Source organism: Dermochelys coriacea, chromosome 7 (assembly GCF_009764565.3).
Source record: "Dermochelys coriacea isolate rDerCor1 chromosome 7, rDerCor1.pri.v4, whole genome shotgun sequence".
NCBI classification, from domain to species: domain Eukaryota; kingdom Metazoa; phylum Chordata; order Testudines; family Dermochelyidae; genus Dermochelys; species Dermochelys coriacea.
In genome coordinates this window covers 58,894,668-58,917,255 of record NC_050074.1, presented here as the reverse complement: position 1 = coordinate 58,917,255, position 22,588 = coordinate 58,894,668, and the positions used below count along the sequence as shown (strand labels likewise).

The window sequence follows — 22,588 nt, the reverse complement described above, 5'->3', positions numbered from 1 at the left end:
CTCAGCCCGCTCTTGAGATACTAAATCTGCAAAACCCTGTTCTGTGTTATCATCCCTTCCCTGCTTTCCTCATGGCCTTTTCCCCTTCACTGGTATTTCTGTGTCCATTACAGGGTTTCATTCCACTGCAAGGCAATCAGGTGAGCGAGCTGACCCTCATGCTGAGGAACCAGGGAAACACCTCTTTGAAATTGCCCCAGGTAGGCCAGCATTTCCTTTTCCTTCATACCTGATGTGGTCCTGCTCACAACCGCCATTTAACACAGTAACTGACCAACTAGGCTCATTTCTGTTCTGAGAGGTCTGATGCCATATGCACAGTATCCAACCATCAGGTTCTGTTGTAAAGCAGCTCAGACCTAGCCTTATCTGCCACATAATCACTTACCATGGACTGGTTTGATAACTCTAGGTATATTTAGGGACACATTCTGCTCTGTCACAGATTTATCTGGCCGTTGGAAGGAAGATCTTTGGCTTTTCAAAGTTTTCACTGATCCCAAGAAAATAAATAATTCACAATGTTTTTATCTCATTCCAGAACACAGTATTTTGTAGGTGAATTTGGGAAGAAGGACCCATAAATGGTTCATAGTCATTTAGACTGGATGTTCAAAGGGACCATTTGAAATCATAGTCTTAAGACTCTGTGGTTATTGTCAGTCATTCTGTTACCCAGGTCGAGTCCTTGTTAGGTCATCTCACAGGTGTCTCCAGGGGCAGTATATGACTGACATTTGTCCCCTGTTTCCTGTATGCTACCTGCAGCTGAAAATCATGTGCCTTTTCATATCTTCTGGAAGAAAGAATCTTCCCTTTTACAGCTTTATTTTGTCTCACGTCTATTCTATGGGCTCTATCCCAAAAGGCTTTCCAGAGTTCAGCAATGCAGTTACAGAGATGGATGCAAGGAAGAGGGGACAGCAATTTAGAGGCACAGGCAAGAGAGAACAAGGGTGCCTTCTGCTGGAATCTGAAATGCATTTGAGAGCTTCAGAGAGACTGCTGCAGATGGCAGGAGCTGCAGAGGAGCAAGCTCTTGCACCAATAGCAGTGAAACTGAGGGCACTGCAAGAGGAGAGAGAAGGGAGATAGATGAAACCGGTAAGGTTGGCTGGAGCTAGTTGGTGGAAGGATTTATGAACAAGCTCCTGGAAGGAATGGGGAGCCAAGGAAGGTGTCTGAGGTTGTCAGTGCACTATCTAGCAGTGGTTTATATGTGCTGGTGGGTTGCTTGCTTTGCTGTTCGCATTGTCCATCTCCCCTGCATGGATTAGCTGCCTCCTTGGTGTTCTGTTTCCCTGCGGTGGTGCTGCTGCTATCATATCTCCACAAACTCCAGCCTAATACAATTACATCTAAATGGACTGGCTCTCCCAAGGCAGGGTACATTTGTCCAGGCATTAGCGTGGAGGCAGGTGTGCTTTTAACAATGTGTTGGGGAGCCTTGCTCCTGCTATCTAACCTAACAGGGCTTCCACGGCCCATGTTCTATCTTAACTCCACTTGTCACAGTATCCGGCAGAGTATGGGAGACAGTTAGTGCTGAAAAGCTTTCAATTACTGCGGCGGCCAGGCCATCGGAATACGCCACCGCAACAGCATTCTAGTTGACTCGCTAGAAGTTTCCTGGAAGGGGACGCTTTCTTTTCCCTCATCACTGTCTGTCATAAATACTCATGTGGGTTACCCATCAGGCAGGCTGCACCGCACTGGCTGTATTCCCACACCCCAAGTGGGGATGGAGCTGGGTAGTTATTTGCATGGGAGCTGGGAGACCTCCAGGAAGTGGGTTAGCAATTAGTACCTGGGATTCGTTCCTCTAAGCCAGTTCCCCAGTGTGGTGCTATCATAGACTCAGAGAACATAGGGCTGGAAAGGCCCTCACAAGGTTATTTAATCCTGCCCGGCTGCACAAAGGCAGGACCAAGTAAACCTAAAGCAGGCTCTCCATGACGAGTGTTGTCTAATCTGTTCTTAACCTCCAGTGATGGGAATTCCACAACCTCCCTTGGAAGCTTGTTCCAATGTTTACCTTTTCTCATAGAAAGTTTTTTCTCATATCTATCCTAGTTCTCCCTCACTGCAGATTATGTTTATTACTTCTTGTCCTATCTTCAGTGGGCATGGAAAACCATTGATCACCGTCCTCTTTACAACAGCCCTTGGCATATTTTGAAGACTCTTCTCAAGTCCCCCCCTCAGTCATCTTGTCTCAAGGCTAAACATGCCCAGTTTTGGGTTTTTTTTTAACTTTTCCTCCCAGGTCAGATTTTTCTCAACCTTTTATACTTGTACTGCCTGGGGTGTGCCTTTCACATGAGCCATAAAAGCAAAGCTTGGTTATTCAAGATCTCACAGCATCTTTATTAGAGTAGCAATCGGTATAAACTGTTGTCCTGGCTGAATTTCAGCTTCTGGCAGCTCTCCATTTGTCCTGCAAATTCAACTGGGGTAAGAGGTTATTTTTTCACTTCCTGCCTTGAATTGTTAGATGGTGTTACTGTGCCCTATTAAACAACCTAGAAGTGGCTGCATTTCGTGGGGTGGGTGCAGCAATCCATGTGGCTAGCTTGCAAAGTGATTTGGGATAAAGACTGCTGTTGGACAGGAAGCTTGTTAGTCTGCACACAGGGGAAGGGAGGGATTGTGTTTAAGGCGCTAGACTGGGACCCAGGAGATCTGGGTTCAATACCTGCTGTTACTAACGACATCTTGGGTGAGTCACTTAACTTTTCTGTACCTCAGCTCAGCTTGTGGAAAATTTGTATAAAGCTTCCCTGTGTAGTGGGGGTGCTGTGAGGCTATGGCCATTCATATTTATGAGCTGCTCAGACAGTATGGTGATGAGGCCATTGAAAAGTCTATATTTAGCTAATGCACATCCGCAGAGTGTCACTTGGCACTTACATCATTGGTGGATGTGGCCTGGAGCTGTCCATATCCTGCTTGCATCACACCTGCCCCAGGCTGTGTTTGCCCTGAGTTGTCATTGTTTTGTGTGTGCTATTTGAAATGGCTTTGGTTGTGGACAGCTCCAGGCCTACCATGCACAGCTCTTTAATGGATGCTGTATAGGAGAGGAAAGATGGATAATTGTATGGCTAAAGTCTAGGTGTTAGTGTCAGGTCATCTGGATTCAGTCCCCTGCTCTTACCCAGATAAGCTGTGAGACCAGGGGAACTTCATCACCCTGCAACTCATTTTCCCTATTGCAAAATGGGGGTTATACACTTGCAAGGATAACAATACTCACTCTTTATAATGGAGTTTGGGATCTTGGGATAACAAGGGCAATCTGTATGTGTTAATGGTTTTTATTGTACATGTGACTGGAAGGGAGAATTTTTTAAAGAAAGAAATCCAAGAGCAAAGTATGTTATCCTTACTGATAATATTGCTGCCACCAGGTGTCTGCAGAAACCCAGTGTCTGGTACAGCAGAAGGGTGAAAGCTTTGTCTTACCTGGTCCGCAAGGAAATGCTGAGGCTCCATAAAGTCTTTCTCGCACAAGCCACATGCAAAGAAATGTGTGATTAATAGCCAGGGCTGCAGTAGCTTAGTTCCCAGAACTGTTCCTCGGCCTTTATCAGCTTTTCTATGCTGCAGGCTGCTGTAGCAGTGTCCTAAAAACACAGGGCCGGTAGTAACAGCATGTCCCATATTGTAACAGAGCCTGTATTGATTTTCTGCTGAGTAACAAGAGCTAATGATGGGCACTTAGTATTATTCATGTTTCATTGAGTCCCTCTCCAAGCTGTATAATGCAGCTGGGGGGAGGGTTAACTAGGGACATGAGAGAAGCTGTGAAGCTACTCTCCAGCCAAAGGAGAGCTAGAGAGCTGGGGATGTGGCTCTGTGACCCACTCCCTAGCAGGCAGAAGGCAGGCTGCATGAGGAGTCCCTGAACTAGAGCCTGATTAAGCTACATGCAGTGGGTGAGTCATTCCTGTGTTAGGCTCAGTCAATCCACAAGCCAGGAGCTGGTCTGGTGACTGCAGGGCAGGTGTATAAGCCTCACAGGAGCCATAACACCTGCTCAGTCTGCCCTTGGGACTCTCCCCTGTCTGATAGTGGTGACGGACTCCACCTGCTCCAGTCCAGCTCCCAGTCCTATGCTTGCCTTGTTTGGACTCTCCTTTTGACTCCTGATTCTGGGTCTGACCTCCAGCTCCATTTCCTGGGCTGACTGCCACCGCACTGACTACTAGGCCCAATTTCTACTGCTCCAACCACTGGTGCACATAACAAAATTCATGTGGTGGAGGTGGAGCCGAGGGGTTCGGAGTGTGGGAGGGGGCTCAGGCTGGGCAGAGGGTGGGGTGGGTGAGGGCTTAGAGTGGGCTGGGTATGAGGGGCTCAGGGCTGGGATAGAGGGTGGGGGTGGGGGGTGAGGGCTCCAGCTGGGGGTGCGGGCTCTGGGGTGGGGCTAGGGATGAGGGTTTGGGGTGAAGGCTGCCCCGGGGCTATGGTAGGAAGAGAAGACTCCCCACAGCTCTCTCTCTCCCCGCAGCAGCACTTGGGCTCGGGGGAAGAGGCGCCTCTCCCTGCCTCGGCAGCTCTGGGGCTGAGGCTGTGGGATAGGTGCCCTCCCCCAGCCGCGGCAGGTCTGGTCCAGGGCTGGGTTGGGGCCAGGGGAGGGGTGCCCAGCCGCGGCAAGTCTGGGGCTGCGTTGGGGCCGGGGGACGCAGGTTCAGTCCGGAGCTGAGTTGGGGCCAGGGGAGGGATGTCTCTCCCTGAGCTGTGGCTGGTCCCGGCCTGGCGGGTTCCCTGGGCACCTGCGCGGCACTTAATAGGCTGCTGTGCAGCTTACAGGGAACTTAGGACTGAACCCAGGATCTCTGGATCTAAAAGAGTAAACCACCACTACTGCTGGAGGTGAAGGACCAGCTCTGTTAGGATGGAAGCAGTAGCAGACAAACGATGAAGGCAGTAGCTGACTTAAATCTAGGCAGTGGTGGGGGAGACAGCCATAGTGTTAGCCTGGGTTACAAGGGCACACAAGGATTGCTTACAGTAAAATGCTGTAAGCAATGCTGGGAGTATCTAATAAAGCAGGGGTGGGCAAACTTTTTGGCCTGAGGGCCGCATTAGGTTTCTGAAGTTGTATGGAGGGCCAGTTAGGGGAGGTTGTGCCTACCCAAACAGCCAGGCATGGCCTGGCCCACACCCCCTATCCGACCCACCCCTGCTTCTCGTCCCCTGACTGCCTCCCGCCGCCCCTTCCAACCCCTTCTCTCCTTCCTGACTGACCCCCCCCCGGACCCCTGCCCCCATTCAACCCCCCTGTTCTCCACCCTCTGACCACCCCGACCCTATCCACACTCCCAGCACCTGACCACCCCCTGAACTCCCCTGCCCTCTATCCAACCTCCCCCCCCCCCCCCACTGCTCCCTGCCCCCTTACCGCGCTGCCTGGAGCACCAGTGGCTGGCAGCACGGCTGCATCAGGACAGGTAGCCGCGCAGCACAGAGCACCAGGTCAGAGCATTGTGCCCGCGGCGCAGCGAGATAAGGCTGCAGGGGAGGGGCCGGGGGCTAGCCTCCCAGACCAGGAGCTCAGGGACTGGGCAGGACAGTCCTGCAGACCAGATGTGGCCCGTGGGCCATAGTTTGCCCACCTCTGTAATAGAGTAACGCTTAGATATGTAGGGCCTGGTCTCTCTAGAGATCAGGGGAGCTTTGCTAGAATAACGACTGCTCCCAGCCTCTGATCTGGCAGCAGTGATACTTTAATGCCCTGTGGCAATCTGGCTCTAAGCTCAGCTGCCAGGCCTCCTGGTTTCTGCAGCCGTCTGACACAGGCTGGAAGTTCCTCTGCAGGATCAGGCATGGTCAGCGCTAGCAATGGAATCTGAATGATAGAGTCTCCCCAGTGCCTCTTGGGATATTGATTTTCTTGGTAAGTTCAGCTGATTTTAAGCTGTCCTCAATGTTCCATTTTCAGTAGGGCAGAGATCTCTGTGTTGGCAACGCTTACCTTAGAGGTTGTTATAGGGTGGAGGGTAAAGAACTGTTGGGACCGAGGAAGGCATACATGAATGGGGCTGAGGAGGCAGTTGAGGTGCTTGGCTGGAGGATGGGGCAAGAGTACCTCAGGCCTCTGAACAGCCCTGATGGTAACCAAGTGCTATGCTGCCTCCCACCCCAATAGCCCCCGCTGCATCCAACCATGATGAATCAATACACTGACCAGGCCTTTCTGCTGATGTAATAGTTAATAACATTGCTATTTACATTGAAACTCAATGACAACAGGTTAACAGCCCCTTGAGGTGAATGGAGCAGTTCATACCTCTCCTTAGAGCTGTTGTTTCAGGCTGCCTGCAGACATCAGTGCATAGTTACACTTGCCACATATTTGGAAGGTTATCTTCAAAACCACAAGGGCTTTGGCAACCCTTTTTAAAAGAAAACTTAGCCATGAATTACTGCGATTGCTCAAATTCCATGTTTTGTGGCATGACTTTCACAGCAGATATAAAAGATTATTGGCCCAATTCTGCCATCATTGCACTTGAGTAATGGCTTCTAATAAGAGTAGCTCTACTAAAGTCACTTTATTTGAGGGCCAGGTTCTGGCCAAATCTTGTGCAGTGAGCGGGGTGAAACCCAATTTGGGTCCTATCCAGACCTTGCACAGAGCCACAAGAGACCCTGTTCCCGTGTGCACTGTATGCCCAAAAGGGGTGGGAGTGGGGAGCAGGGTGAACGGGCCAGGCAGTGCAGCAAGGATGCTGCCCCCTCTCTATGGATGGTGTTGCAAATGCTCCCCAAGAGGGCTTCCATCTATGTCTGCCCCATTGCCTCCCAGAGTTCAGCACGCAATGCAGCACCAAGGACCGACTTTTGTGCCTCCAGTGGGTGAGGGCTGGTGCATATGACTAAAGGCGATCAGGCTATAGGTTGAAAGACATTAGCTTTTCTTTTGTCATGGCAAGATGAACATCACCCACACACCTGAAATCAAAGCTGTGTGTGGCCCAGCAGAACAAGACATGTGAAGTCATCTCATCCTTTCTTCCCCAGTACCTACCATGTCAGGGTTTAATTAAAATAATTAGAGGGAAAAATTACTTAATGCCTCCATTTAAATATAATTCAATGTTCTAATTACAGCAGGAAATCAGAATTGCTGCCTGAAGTTCAATTAACTCCAGAAGCCCAGTGTTGGCAACTGTCTCTGCTTTTCTGGACATATATTTGTGTGACACTGGGCTTTTTTTATGGTTCCAGATAGGAAGCAGTAAAATTCGAGGACCCATAATCAGCCTTACTTTAAATTGTTGGCCTGATCCGAGACACACTCACACGTGGTCTCTAAGTGTGTCAGTGACCACACTGGCTTCAATGGAGATATCCCAGTAAGGATTACTTCTGAGCACTGGTGTTTACAGGATCAGTCCCCCAATGCCCTCCCTGTGGCTGGCAGGTCTGAGGAATATTTTAGTGCTGAAAGCCCTATGTTCTGCTCAGCCTGATTTACGGCAGTTACCGTTATCAGTTCCTCCTGAGGGCCTGATACCCATTGCTGCTCACCTACCCTCACCCATGGCTGGTTTTCACAGCTTATAGATGCAGAGCGTAGACGTGCCATGGCTTTAATGTGCTTCTCCAAGCAGGGTATTCTGTTCCGCACTCAATGCATGGGATTGATTCCTCTGGGCAGCGTAAGGGGCTCCCGGTGAAGCAGGGTGGTGCAGGGGAGTTCATAGGGGTTGTATGCACAGCCTCCTGGGAGTATACTTATCACGCTGGGCTGGAAGGAACCCCCAGACTAAAGCTCTGCGACACAGGCCAGTGTTCTCATTTCATGCAGATCAAAAGGTCAAGATCACAACATACGAAGTGAGACTGAAGGCAGCAGTATGACCACCGGAGTGAGTGCACCCCTGGGGCACCGAGCCAAATGTCTTCCCAAAAGCAGAGACACTTCCCCTGGCTGGAGCGCTTTCATAAACCCTGACCATGGCTGAAGTCAGACTCCTCCTTCAGTTGCAGGACATATGCCATCTGCTGATTGGCTGTTTGCTCTGCCCTTCACACCCTACCTCTCTCCCTGTCTGTCACTCCAGGACCGCCCCCATCCTCTACGTCCCACCTTTTCTCCCTTCTCTTCTTCTCTCCCCAATGTCCCTCTTTTCCACGAGCTTGGTGACAAACTGGGGGTGTTCGTGTCAAATTGCAAACCCCATTTGATGGTAACCTTCCTTTTTACACTGTAACCTTCATGCTCAATTAAACCATCCAAGGTGTGTTGGAAAAAAACAGCCTTGTTCTGACAAGTTCTGTGTCTACTAGACAGTGGGTGCTTCCGAAAGAATGGGGATACCTCAGAGAGATGTTCAGTGAAAGCCATAAAGGGGGGAAGTCAACTCTGATTCTGTCTCAGCTATTGACCCACCACAAGAACCCTGAGCTCCCTACACAAAAGCTGCAGTTCCCCTGCAACAGCATGTGAGCAGAAATGGGACAGAGACAGATCTAAGCCAGGGGCTTTCTACTGCTATATGTCAGCAGAAGTTGTTGGAGGGAGTGAAAGTGGAAGAGACTCTGACTCACCTAAGGATGCTGACCTACAGAAAGACTGAGATCAGGCTGAGAGGTTGCCGTCAGGACTTTATTTCCAAAGATCTGTAATTCCCTAGTGCTTTTAGAGAAAAGTGGCTGTGGTTTAAGAAATGCCTTTGTTGAGGCCTGGGTTCCTTGCTGGTGCTCTGCATTCACAGTCTGGGGACAGAGAGTGGAGAGCTGCCAGTAGCTTCGAATGCTGCTGTGCCTGCACTGGAGTCTGGGCATGTTACAGGACCTTTCCCCAGCTTTGGTTTTAGCCCATGCCCAAGCCTCCCATGGTTCAGAGCATGTGCTAATATGTAGCAGCCCTTCTGTATCATTAGTAACAACTTTGTCCGTGGGAAAGCTAGATAGATTTTTCTCCTCTTACCAAGAGGAGGTCTAATGTGTGTCTTGTGACCCATCACCCTGGCACGTGTGCAGGGGAAGAGGATTGCGTGGCTTTAAAGATGTTCTGCCAGGAGTCGCACAGACACCGAGCCTGGGAAAACATGCTCTAGAACGGCTCTACAGCTTGGACTGCTGTCCCTTTTAAGATAACATCTTGGCCTGGGAATAATGTCTGAGATCTGCTTAGCTTTTGTCAATTGCAGGTCCCTTTATGTGCAAGCTAAACACAACCTGAGCCTGCCTGTGTTCCTGTGCTGAATTGCCACCTTCCAAGTTGTGGTCTGCAAGAAATGGTCTCCTTTGGCCCTCACTGCAGTATCTTTTCAGCTACCTTTACTCATGCAGGTTCCTATCCCATTCTGAGCACTAGATGGTGCTGCTTCTTGCTGCCATGCCTTTAGGGCTCACTTTCAGTTATATTTTATTAAGTGACCAGAACCTTTCAATCATAGGGCTTCTTTAAATGAAAAAGTATTAACCACAGTCATTGTCTGATTAAAAGCAAATAATCAATACACTACAGTTCTTCAGTAGCACTGTCCCACATACACTGAGCTACCACACAATTGGGACTGTGAACAAAGTCTGGCATTTTATATTTTCTTTCTTTGCATTAGCTTTTCACTTAAATGAATTTAAATGATTTTGATCCAGCATCCATAATAAAAGTGACTCAGTACAGACAAGATGAGCTCCCTTCCTGGGGTACCTTTGTCTGTATAAATCCATGGGGTGTATTTATAGACTTGAGCACCTGTAGTTCCCTGGATTTCAGTAACAGAACCCAGGAGTCTTGAGCAATGTTTCCTTTAATTTTTTCTACCCATACGAGGAATGAATTTTGTTGTGTGGCACCAATATTAAGGTGATGTATGCCACCAGCAAAAACAAAAAACCCCAGTGCGGGGGGAGAAGCATTTCTCCCTGCTGCAGCCCCAGGGCTGGGGACAGGTTCCATCAGTTTCTACTTCCAGTTGGAACATCTTGTCCATTGCGCTCATGCAACCCTTCAGGATCTGACAGTGCTGGGTATGACTACTGACCTTGGGAGAATGACTCAACCATGGGACCCCATGGACCCACTCCAACAAGACCAAACCACTTCCAACTCCACTTACTGAAAGTGTACTTAGACCTCCTTTCATACTTTCTGCAGCTGGTGTCGAAAATGGTTTGGGCCAGCCTATACTGGCAGCTAACATATTTCAAGGGGAACCAGGAGGCAGCCATAGTTTGTCAATCATGGGTTCCTTTCCTAGGGTATGCAGGGCCTACGGGCTGCATCTGCATTGGACATCTAGGGGACAGTGACCCCAGGAACCCTTTTATTCCAGATTATAAACTGATTTTGCCTTTGTTTAGTTATATTGCATGCTTGATCCATCCCAAGTTATGCTGGCTCCAGCTGGCATGACCCTGGGCTCAGGGACAGTGTAAAATCCCCCAGGAAAGGGGGCAGCGACAATGCAAGGCTCTCACAATCCTGGGACCCACAGCTCCAATACGTCAGCAGGGCTTGTGAAATCCAGGCCCCAAGTTAAAGCTGCCCTCTAGCGTTGCCAGCTTTCCAAATGCAGAAAACCAAACACCTCTGCCCCACCCCTGCCCCTAGGCCCAGCCACTGCCCTGCTCCTTCTCAGAGGCCCCACTCTCTGTTCACTCCATACCCCCTCCCACCAATCACTCACTCTCTCCCCACCCTCACTCACTCATTTAACCAGGCTGGGACAGGGGGTTGGGGTGCGGACTACAGCTGGGGGTGCAGGCTCTGAGGTGGAGCCGGGGATGAGGGTTAGAGTGTGGGAGGGGGCTATGGGATTGGTGGGTGTGTGGGGAGGTGAGGGCTCTGGCTCGGGGTGCAGGCTCTGGTGTGGAGCCAGGGATTGGGGTGCAGGAGGGAGCTCCAGGCTGGCGCCAAGGGGTTTGGAGTGTGGGAGGGGGTGCAGGCTCTGAGAGGGAGCTTGGGTGTGGGAGGGGGCTCAGGGCTGGGGTAGGGGGTTGGAGTGTGGGATGGAGTGAGGGGTGCAAGCTCTAGTTAACTCAGGCGGCTCCTGGAAGCAGCGGCATGTCCCCTCTCCAGCTCCTAGGTAGAGGGGCAACCAGGGGTCTCCACACACTGCCCCTGCCTGCAGGTGCCACTCCCACAGCTCCCATTGGCCATGGTTCCTGGCCAAAGGGAGCTACGGAGCCAGCATTTGGGGTAGGGGCAGCACACGGAGCTCCCTGGCCACCCCTGCGCCTAGGAGCTGGAGAAAGGATATGCTACCGCTTCGAGGAGCCAAAGAACCTGCCTTAGCCCCACTGTGCTGCTGACTGGACTTTAAGCAGCCCGGTCAGTAGTGCTGACCAGAGCCTCCAGGGTCACTTTTCAACCAGGCATTCAGGTCAAAAACCAGATGCCTGGCAACCCTACTGCCCTCCCTCTGGAAGCATCAGCAACCTGGCTCCCTTTGGGAGGAAATGCCATGTAGCTTCTGGTAGCATGCAGCCCCAGCTCCATGGCTAATAGTGTCTCATGCCGGCATGTTTACTCTTCAGATAGCTACAGGCGCTCTTAGGGGCATCCCTTTTCCTGGCTATCTTTCAGTGCACACACCGGCTTTCATAAGAAAGGGCTGTTTTAACAACTTCAAACAAATCAACACATAGCTTCATAAATAATGCTCCTCTCCCGATGGGCTATTTAGGCTTAATTTCCTGCTAGCGGAGTGTTGTTAAACTGTATTCACCAGCTGTTCCCAGGTGATTTTCCTTAACACTTTATATTCCTCAAGCCCAGTGTCTACCAACGGGAAATATGTATGGCCCAATAGCCAGTGTATTGTAACATGTACCCAGCTGCTTGGCTGATGCAGAACAATGGGCCAGGCTAGCTGTACATTGATGGTGTGACCCTCATCTACAAGGATTGGATTAGGGAGAGACCTTATCTGATCACTCTCGTTACAGTGTGTATGGTAACACCCATTGTTTCATGTTCTCTGTGTATATAAATCTTCCTCACTGTATTTTCCACTGAATGCATCTGATGAAGTGAGCTGTAGCTCACGAAAGCTTATGCTCAAATAAATTTGTTAGTCTCTAAGGTGCCACAAGTACTCCACTTAACACTGTAGCTAGCTTCACATTATTAATCCCTGCAGCTTCTTCCCACTGAGCCAGTGCTCCAGCTAGGTGTTAAGGCATGCTCTGCTGTTGAGGGCACTGCCTTCAAGATGAAATGAAAGGCCAAAGCCTCTTGTGACCACTGAAGACCCTCTAGCATTCTTTGCTAGAGCAGCTTTATTGCGTACCAGTGCCCTGCCCAAATTACAATTTATAACAATTGTACAGGTATTCTGCCTTCATAAAGTTTCCTGCCAATTTCAGACAGAAGCAGTATTGTCAGGAAGTGAAGAACCTGTTCCTGCATGTTGTGTGGTGGGATTACAGTGTGTTTCATCCCAGAGGTAGCTGCATTTAATTGCTGGGTGAATGATCCGATTGATGCAGTATGGCATATCCGTTTTATACATTGCTTTGGGATTCTTCAGGATCAGTGTTATAGAAATGGGCCTAATGGACAGAGCTCTGAAGTGTACCCAGGGAGACTTGACTTCTGTATGCTCTGCCACTGACCTACTGGGTGACTTTGGGCAAGTCTCTTCGCCTCTGTGACTCAGTTTCCCCACATGGGAATAATAAAACAGTCCTTTATAAAGTGCTTTGAGATCTAAAGATGAAAAAAGATGGGTATTATATAAAATAGTGCAATAGAATGGACTATATGCAGTATTTTGATAGCTCACATTATACTGTAGGTCAGTGGTCCCCAATGTGGCCACGCTCGTTGGCGGCATTTCGGCAGCAGAGTGTTCGGCCCCCGCCACAGTCTTAGGGCAATAGCAATATGCTCGTCCCACAGAAAGGTTGGGGACCACTGCTGTAGGTGGTAGTAAATGCCAACCCTGAAATTCCCTTTTACGGAGTAGAAAGAAAAGAAAATCCATGAATGAGCCATGTGGGAATTTAGGCCCTGATCCCACACATGAGAAGTCCCATTGAAGGCAGCTGGATTCCCCTTGTGTACAAGTGTTTGCAGGATCAGGGCCTGTCTGTGCAATTGATATATGGCCTCACAGTCCTAAATGAGTTAAACACAAGGCTGGTTTCTGGTTTGGTATAGCTTGTATTACAGCTATAATGAAGTTTGGGCTTCTTGGCCAGGGCTTACCAGCAATATTGAGCTGGGATGGCAGGTAGGTTCACTTGTGCTATCTTCCCTCTTGATCTCATGCATCCGAGATGTCCAATGGTCAGACTATCTGCCAAGGCTGCATGTTTTCTTTCACTCTGACAGTGGGAGGAGTAAATCAGTGTCTCCAGGTGGCAGATAATGTTTCAGGTGCAGTATATTAGTGCTTGTTTGTCTTGCCATTTGTTCTTTTAATATTCAATTTATGAGACTCTGCAGCAGAGCAATGGAAACAGAAAGCTGCTCATGCAGTTCACTCTCAATGGCTTCTCTTGCTGGATATTTTCTTAAAGCTACATCCAGCTGTCTTAGATAATGATCCCTTCTGGCCTCATAATGATGATCTAGTCTGACCTCCTGCACAACACAGGCCAGATGATTTCCCCCAGTGATTCCTGCACTGAGCCTAAAAATACATGGAACAGTACTGCCTAAATAGGGATCTGAACTCCCACCAACTCCAGTGGTGCATCAGGGAGCCTTACTGTCTGAAAGGGATAATGTAATGTAGATCAGGGCTGAAATTTTGGCTTTGTAGGGAAAAAAATAATGCTTTTACCAAACCTCTGATTGGGGGGGGGGGGGGGGGAGAAAGGTGGGCTCCACATGCAGCCACAGGCTCTGTGTGCTGTTGCCATTAATTCTAATGCAATGGATGTTGGGGACATGCCTGCAACAGGTTTTTTTGACCATCCTCCACCTCACATTTCAAGTAGCACTGATTTCTTAAGAGTCTGTAGTCTGGTGTCGTTGTCCCACCCTCGTGGGTGTCTTGTCCTCTCTGCTCTGGGCAGCTAGGTTCCCTCCTATTCCCGAACAGGTTGGCCTCTACCTACTGAGAGCCAGATACCCTGCATAGACATCCCAGCTCCTCACTCTAGGAGGATAACTTGGAGGAGAGCCAAATAGACTGTTTAAATGTATGCTTGGGTCACATATCTTCAAGCGATTCCCAGGGGCACCTGTGAAAGGGTTAGTTTTTTGAAGTCAGCTGCCCCCCATATGCCCTAAGGAACTGGGTCCTGCCCTCTTGGTAAGTCAGCCAGTGACAGTTGGCCCCACCCTGTGATGCACCCTTCCGATTCCCACTTTAGGAGTGCTCCTCCACAATGGTCCAACTGCTGCTATTGGTAAAGCTCCCACACCTTTCAACGGGAGCAGCATTAGGCCAACACTAAGCACATTTAGACCTCCCACCCAGGCGGGGTGGATGAGTGGTTAGGACACTAGCCGAGGAGTTGGGAGACGTAGGTACAAACTCTGGCTTCATCACAGACTTCCTGTAGGACCTTGGATAAATCACTTAAGCCCAGATTTTAATAGGTATTTAGGCATTGCTGTTCTCAGTGTTGCAACACCTTACTGATTTAGGAGCCTGAATTATTTTCAGAGGGGATTTAGGCCTTTAAGAGCATAAGTTCTTGATTTAGGAGCTCACCTCTCATTTCCAAAAGGGAGTCCTTGCAATGCTGAGTGCAGCAACACCTGCATACCTTTAAAAGTCTAGATTTGGGCTTGTCTTCTGGCATCGCTATAGTGATACAACTCCCCAAGCACACTCTTATTCTGGAATTATACAGCTGTAGTCATGTTGGTCAATTTCCCCATGTAGACAAGCCCATAGTCTCTGTGCCTCAGTTGCCTAGCTCTACAATGGGGATAATGCTCTACCTCAGAGGGGTGCTGTGAGAGTAAACACATTAAGGATTGAGGCTCTCAGATATCATAGTAATGGGGGCCTGTGGCAGGTTTTGTACCTCATCAAAACCCTTTGATTCCAGGGGAGGGAGGCAGTGAGGTTAACCCCACCTCCTACACCAGTTCTACCACCTCTCTGGTAGTCAGGGCCATATGGCCCAATGGCCAGAGTCCTTCTAAATCTTCTTCCCCTGGTGGGATAGCACGGTCTACCGGCCAGAGTCCCTATAGTGCACTCCTAAAGCAGTGTGGCCCAAGGGCCGGAGTCCCTCTAAGTCCTATTCCCCTTATCGGATAGTGCAGCCCAGCGTTCATCTATCTCCTTTGAGGAGAGAGGTCAGTGAACTATGTCATCACAAAAAAGGGGGAGGTTAGAGACCCCAGGCCCACCCACCTTTACCAGTCTCCAACCCAGGGCCCTATCATTGACTGCATGATCCACCCCAGGTCAGAGGGGAATCCTACCACAACACGCTGCCCTCAGAGTGATGGGAGATACCACTCCCTTCCCGGGTCACTTCCTACCAGTTCTCCAAACGTAGCAGTCCTTGGGGGCATCAGGGTCTTCAGCTTCCTCAGCCCCCAGCACTCCCTGGGGTTCCAACAGTTGCCAGTCTCTGGTCCCACTTCCTAGCCCCTCAGCTCCCTCTTGCACAAGTCACCATTGCTCCTAAGCTGGCACCTCCATTGAGCTTCCTCAGCCACCAGCCCTGGTTAAGCAGCTCTGCAGGCTTTTATACTTGACTCCCTGTTGGAGCATGCCCAGCAGAGCCTCAGGGGCAAGGCTTCCTCTGCCAGCAGATAAGGGTTAACCCTCTCAGTCCCAGTGCAGGGCCAGTCCGCTCCGTCACAGGGCAATAGACATACCATGAGTTTCTGTGGCATACTTCCCTCCAGTAGCTCATTCTATTTCAGCTGAGCTCAGATGAATTAATCTCTTACTTTTATACTCAGTAGTTTTCATAGGTGACCTCCCGACTGCTGTTATAGTAGCTCTTCACCATTACTCTAGGTGCAGGAGGATGTTTAGAAAAGAGAACCAAACTTAACCAGGGAAGGAAAAGTCACAGCTGCTCTCTCTGGGTGAAACAAACATTTGATTTCTGCCAGAGACATAAATAGTCCACCCAACAGACTTCCCAGTGCATTAGTGGAAACAATCCGTCGAGTGGCTGACAACAGGCATTAATTACCCACTGCCATTTGTTTTCAAAATAAAAACTATTTAACATAAGTTCAGTATTTTCAGTCATCAGACTGCAAGACCTTTGAGGCACAAATCATCTGTTTGTACTGTCCATTACTAGGTATAGGCCTAAACCGAAATGATTCCCAAATGCTTTTTTGCTGTGGTGACTACAAAACACTCAACAATGATTAGGCTGTTTCCCACACTTCCCTGTTTTATACTGAGATTGTCAAATCTTTGGGTATGTATGACATACAGTATATATGATGCATAGCACAATGGGGTCCTGGTCCGCGACTGGTTCTTCTAGGCACACTCACAATACAAATACGGTCCATGTCTCCTGACCTAGAACCTTCTGCAGGAGTGAGTCTATGCCAGAGCTGAGTGAATCACTGATTGTTTTAATTTGGGGACCTGCCCACAAAATCTTACAAAAATTGGTTTGGTTTGAACCAAAACTGAATTTTTGATTTTTTGGGGGTACCAAAATGGAAGAAAAAACCCCAAATTTTATTTTGGGTTGAATGAAACATTTGTTTCGGGTCAAACAAAACATTAATTTGGGGTCAAAACAAGTTTTGGGGGGCATTTTCATTTCAGATCCTTTTGGGGTGTTCACTTTGTTTTTAACAGCTAAATTTCAAAGTGAAATACATTTCAAAACAAAAAGTTCAAAGGTTCCCTTTTGAAATGGCCAAACGGAAACATTTCAACTTTTCTAATTTGTTTTCCCTTTTTTACTGCTTTAAAATTATTGGCTGCATTTGGCCTGAATTCACTAGTTTCAATGACCTCTTCCCCCCAGATGGTTTTGGGGGTGGGATGCAAATTTACTATTTACCATGAAAATCCAGCTCTATTCTGCCCCCTACAGGCTATCTGCTGAGAACAGCATAGGAAATAGAGCCCAGATTTCAATGGGCACCTTTGTGGATGTGGACCGAGTTTCTTTTTCCCTGACCCAGGGATTCTACTACCTACAGCTCTCTCTTATGCCCCACTGAGCTACTTACTGGCTTTTATGAGGACCTGGTAATCTTCAAGCTGTCACCTGATTCTTGGCCTCACCACCACAGCTGGTAGGCTGCTGATTAGTCAAATGGGGCTTGTCAAGGTTCCTTCCCCATTCTGAACTCTAGTGTACAGATGTGGGGACCTGCATGAAAGATCCCCTAAACTTATTCTTACCAGCTTACGTTAAAAACTTCCCCAAGGTACAAACTTTGCCTTGTCCTTGAATCCTATGCTGCCACCACCAAGCGTTTTAAACAAAGAACAGGGAAAGAACCCACTTGGAGACGTCTTCCCCCAAAATATCCCCCCAAGCCCTACACCCCCTTTCCTGGGGAAGGCTTGATAAAAATCCTCACCAATTTGTACAGGTGAACACAGACCCAAACCCTTGGATCTTAAGAACAATGAAAAATCTATCAGGTTCTTAAAAGAAGAATTTTAATTAAAGAAAAGGTAAGAGAATCATCTGTGTAAAATCATGATGGTAAATACCTTACAGGGTAATCAGATTCAAAACATAGAGAATCCCTCTAGGCAAAACTTTAAGTTACAAAAAGACACAAAAACAGGAATATACATTCCATTCAGCACAGTGTATTTTACCAGCCATTAAACAAAAGGAAATCTAACACATTTCTAGCTGGATTACTTACTAACTTTACAGAAGTTCTGAGTCTGCATTTCTGATCTGTTCCCGGCAAAAGCATCACACAGACAGACAGACTCTTTGTTTCCCCCCGCCTCCAGCTTTGAAAGTATCTTGTCTCCTCATTGGTCATTTTGGTCAGTGCCAGCGAGGTTATTTTAGCTTCTTGACCCTTTACAGGTGAAAGGGTTTTTCCTCTGGCCAGGAGGGATTTTATAGCACTGTATACAGAAAGGTGGTTACCCTTCCCTTTATTTTTATGACACGCCCCCCAAATCACAGATAGGGTGAAAACACTGGCTGTGATTTCTTCCTGGAGCTGTAGGAGAAAACAGAGTTAATAAGACACATACACCTCTAAATATACTACCAACTGTATAAAGACTAAAATATTTTCCACATCTCAAGGACGATTTTAACAAGTTGATTCTGGGAAACTTTCACAGGAGAGTGCATCAGCCACTTTGTTAGACGCTCCTGAGATGTGTTGTATGTCGAAATCAAAATCTTGGAGAGCTAAACTCCACCGAATAAGTTTTTGTTATTTCCCATGTTGGTATGAAGCCACTGTAGCGCAGCATGGTCGGTTTGCAGGTGGAAACGCCATCCCCAAACGTATGGGCGTAGCTTTTCCAGAGCGTAGACAATGGCATAACATTCCTTTTCACTGATTGACCAGTGGCTTTCCCTCTCAGACAGCTTCTTGCTGAGAAACACGAAAGGATGGAACTCTTGTTTTGGTCCTTCCTGCATTAAGACTGCTTCCACACCACGCTCAGACACATCTGTGGTTACTAGGAACAGTTTGTCAAAGTCTGGGGCCCTTAGCACAGGGTCAGACATGAGTGTCACTTTAAGCTGGTTAAAGGCCTTCTGACACTCTTCAGTCCACTGAACTGCATTTGGCTGTTTCTTTTTGGTTAGGTCTGTCAGTGGGGTGGCGATTTGGCTTTATTGCGGTACAAATCGCCTATAATATCCGGCCAAGCCTAAGAAGGATTGGACCTGTTGCTTTGACTTTGGGACAGGCCACTTTTGGATAGCATCCACTTTGGCCTGTAGGAGGTTGATAATTCCATGACCCACCTGGTGTCCAAGGTAAGTCACTCTGTTGAGGCCTATTTGACTCTTCTTAGCCTTAACAGTTAGTCCTGCCTCCCTTATGTGCTCAAAGACTTTTTGTAGATGTTCCAGATGTTCTGCCCAGGAATCCAAAAATATGGCCACATCGTCAAGGTAGGCGACTGCATATTCTTCCAGTCCTGCTAGGAGACCATCTACAAGTCTCTGGAAGGTGGCGGGTGCATTTCGCAGCCCGAAAGGGAGCATATTAAATTCACACAGCCCGACCTGTGTGGTGAAGGCTGACCTTTCCTTGGCGGATTCATCTAGCGGTACCTGCTAGTACCCCTTGGTTAAGTCCAAGGTAGAGATGAACTTGGCCCATCCCAGTTTCTCCAATAGTTCATCTGTGCATGGCATTGGATAGTTGTCTGGGCGAGTTACAGCATTTAGCTTAACATATCTCCCCATTGGGTTTGGGAACTAGAACCACTGGAGATGCCCATGCACTGCCAGAGGAGCGGATTACACCCATCTGTAGCATATACTGGATCTCCCGTTCTATAGCAGTTTTAGGTTGAGGAGACACCCGGTAAAGTTGGGCTCTAATTGGGTGAGCATTACCTGTGTCAATGGAGTCGTATGCCCGTTCAGTCAGTCCTGGGGTGGCTGAGAACGTCGGTCTGTAGCTAGTGCACAGCTCCTTGATCTGCTGTCGTTGCATACGCCCAAGGGTCATGGAGAGGTTCACCTCTTCCATGCCACCAGCACTTTTCCCTTCGTAGCAGACACCTTCAGGCCACTCAGCGTCATCTCCTCCCTGGGCTGTAAACTGACAAACCTTAAATTCTCTGGAATAAAAGGGCTTTAGAGAATTAATATGGTACACCTTAGGCTTTCGGTTGGAGGTGGGGAATGCTTTGAGATAATTAACAGTTCCCAGGTGCTCTTGGACCGTGAATGGCCCTTCCCAAGACGCTTCCATTTTATGGGCCTGGAGCGCCTTTAAGATCATGACCTGGTCCCCTACTTTGAAGGACCACTCTCTGGCATGTTTATCATACCAGGCTTTTTGCTCTTTTTGAGCATCCTTTAGGTTTTCTTTAGCAAGGGCTAAAGAGATTCGGGGAGTGTTTTGTAGGTTGGTTACAAAGTCCAGAATGTTAGTTCCTGGAGAAGGTGTAAACTCCCATTGCTGCTTCACCAACTGTAATGGACTCTTAACCTCGCGGCCATATACAAGTTCAAATGGTGAAAACCCTAAACTGGGATGTGGTACAGCTCTGTAGACAAAGAGCAACTGCTGCAACACTAGGTTCCAGTCATTGGAATTCTCATTTACGAATTTATGTATCATGGCCCCCAAAGTTCCATTAAACTTCTCCACCAGACCATTTATTTGATGATGAAAGTTAGTATGTACTGCTTTCCTCTGAGTGTCTTTTTCAGAAAAGGACCCAGAAAACCTACAGCTACTCGCAGAAATGGAACCTCAATGATGGGGAGTAGCTGTAGAGGGGCTTTGACCTGGCCTTGGGGTTTTCCCACTCTCACAAGACCGGACATAGGTAGAAACATCCGTGCCCATTCCCTCCCAGTGGACTGACTTTCCCAAATGCTCTTTGGTTCTGTTCACCCCAGCATGGCCACTAGGATGATCGTGGGCTAAGCTTAATAGCTTTACCTGGTATTTAGTTGGAACTACCAACTGTCTCTGAGGATGCCAGTCTTCTTGGTGTCCACCAGAAAGAGTTTCCTTGTGTAAAAGTCCTCTTTCTACAACAAACCTGGATCAATTAGAAGAGCTGAGAGGCAGTGGGTTGCTCCATGCTGCCGTCCAAGCTCTCTGGAGGCTTTTGTCCGCTTCCTGTTCGGTCTGGAACTGTTCCCTTGATGCTGGAGACATCAGTTCCTCATTGGATTATGGACCTAGACTTGGTGCCTCTGGAAGTGATGCAGGTGATGGGGCTGTTTCTGTTGACTGTGAACTGCTCTCTGCTGGTGCACTATGTTGGGGTTCAGGCTCCGGCTGAGCCTCTTGTGTAGGGTTATCTGCTGCTGCTGGTGCAGGTTCTGTGGGGCCCTCTGGTGTTGGGGTTGCAAGTACTGGATTCAGTGCTGGCAATGATTCTGGTGCTGGTTGTTCCGCCGGTTCTGGTTCTGAGACTGGCTCTGTCTGGGTCTCTGGGACTGGATCCACTACTGCTGTTACAGACGCTGGCATGGGGTCCGGTTCCATCATCTCTGACCGGGTCCTGGTAGAAGTTTCTGGAACAGAGCTAAGTGTGACAGCTTGCTTAGCCTGGCTGTGGGTGACCATTTCCACCCTCTTGGCTAGCTTCACATGATTGGCCAATTCTCCCCCCAACAGCATGGGGATGGGATAATCATCATAGACTGCAAAAGTCCACGTTCCTGACCAGCCCTTATACTGGACCAGCAACTTGGCTGTAGGCAAGTCAAAACAGTTTGACTTGAAGGGTTGAATCGTCACTTGCACCTCTGGGTCGATTAAATTGGAGTCCACTAAGGAAGCATGGATAGCCGACACTTGTGCTCCGGTGTCCCTCACACAGTGACCTTCTTCCTGCCCACACTCACAGTTTCCCTCCGCTGTAAGGGTTTCTGGAAGGTATCTGGGCCTGAGGACCTCTGGTGTGATTCCGGTGCAATGAACTGTAATCTGTTGGGGTTCTTGGGGCAGTTGGCCTTCACATGCCCCAGCTTGTTACATTTAAAACATTGTCCAGCTGACGGGTCACTGGGGTGAGGTGGGTTGCTAGAGAATGGTGTGGTGGGACGATAAGGTGTCTGTAGTGTTCCTTGGGGTGTAGTTGAGGCCTTGGGCTGCCCCCGGTAGTAGGGTGTGGTCTGAGGGTGTCCCTTCTGGTATCCACTCCAACTGCAACCAGGGTTGCTTCTCTCTCCTCCTGCCACCTGTTTTGTTCCAGTTTGCCCCGCCTCTCTGGTGGTCTTAGAAACCCTGCTGCCATGCTGCTTTTGGCGCATGGATTAGTACAATGGTGGTCCCATGCAGGCTAGCTTGCTGGTGCAACAGCCTGTTTGGTGTAGGACTTTTAAAGTGTTTGTAGTGAGCCATGTGGAGCGCAGTCAAAGGACATCTCAGCCAACAAACAGCAGAGCCCAACGAGACCCATGGCATATGGGGGAAACCAAGAGCCAACCAAGAAGCTGTTCTGTCCCAAGGCGACTCAGGGCTGCCCCTGCCCCCACCAGTGCCATTGACTCCAGTGGGAGTGGGAGTGGGAGTAGGCCCTCAGGATTGTGAGTACTCATTGATCCCAGATCAGAGGCCGCACAGACGTTTTCCTGAATCTCGGACCTGGTTTAATCCTGCCTCCCCCGGCTGCTTATGACAGTCCACTCAAGCTTTTTGCTTTATTCTCCTATGTATTGTCTCCTTCCATTCCTCATCTGAGGCCTACTTTTATGTCTTACTCTTTGTCCTTGGGACAGCCTCCCTCTCCTCCTTCAAATATCTTCTGTCCCTTGGCCTGCTCTGCAGCCCTCCCCTTGCCCCTTTGTTATATCTCTTCATGCCTTACAGCTCAAGATCTTCAGGGGAGGGGATAGGTGCAGAAGGTATCTTAGATGGCTGGTGTCCACTGCCATCTTGCTCTGCATTCACAGAGCTGCTGTAACACTTGTGTTCACTTGCACAAGGGACAATGGCTGGTGGATCTACTGAGCCACAAATTCACAGAGCTTTGTGCATTGGGGCAGAGTGGGTCTCATAGATCTGATATGCAGCAGATAT

The 22,588-nt window shown here is 48.8% G+C and overlaps 1 protein-coding gene across 1 annotated transcript in view; it reads left to right on the top strand.

Moving 5' to 3' along the window:
• ARHGAP22 (Rho GTPase activating protein 22) overlaps positions 1–22,588 on the top strand; it is a 235,807-nt gene that overhangs the window by 55,256 nt on the left and 157,963 nt on the right. Inside the window, 2 exon segments of the mRNA XM_043519482.1 lie at positions 114–150; positions 153–200. Coding sequence (XP_043375417.1) covers positions 114–150; positions 153–200 — 85 coding nt within the window.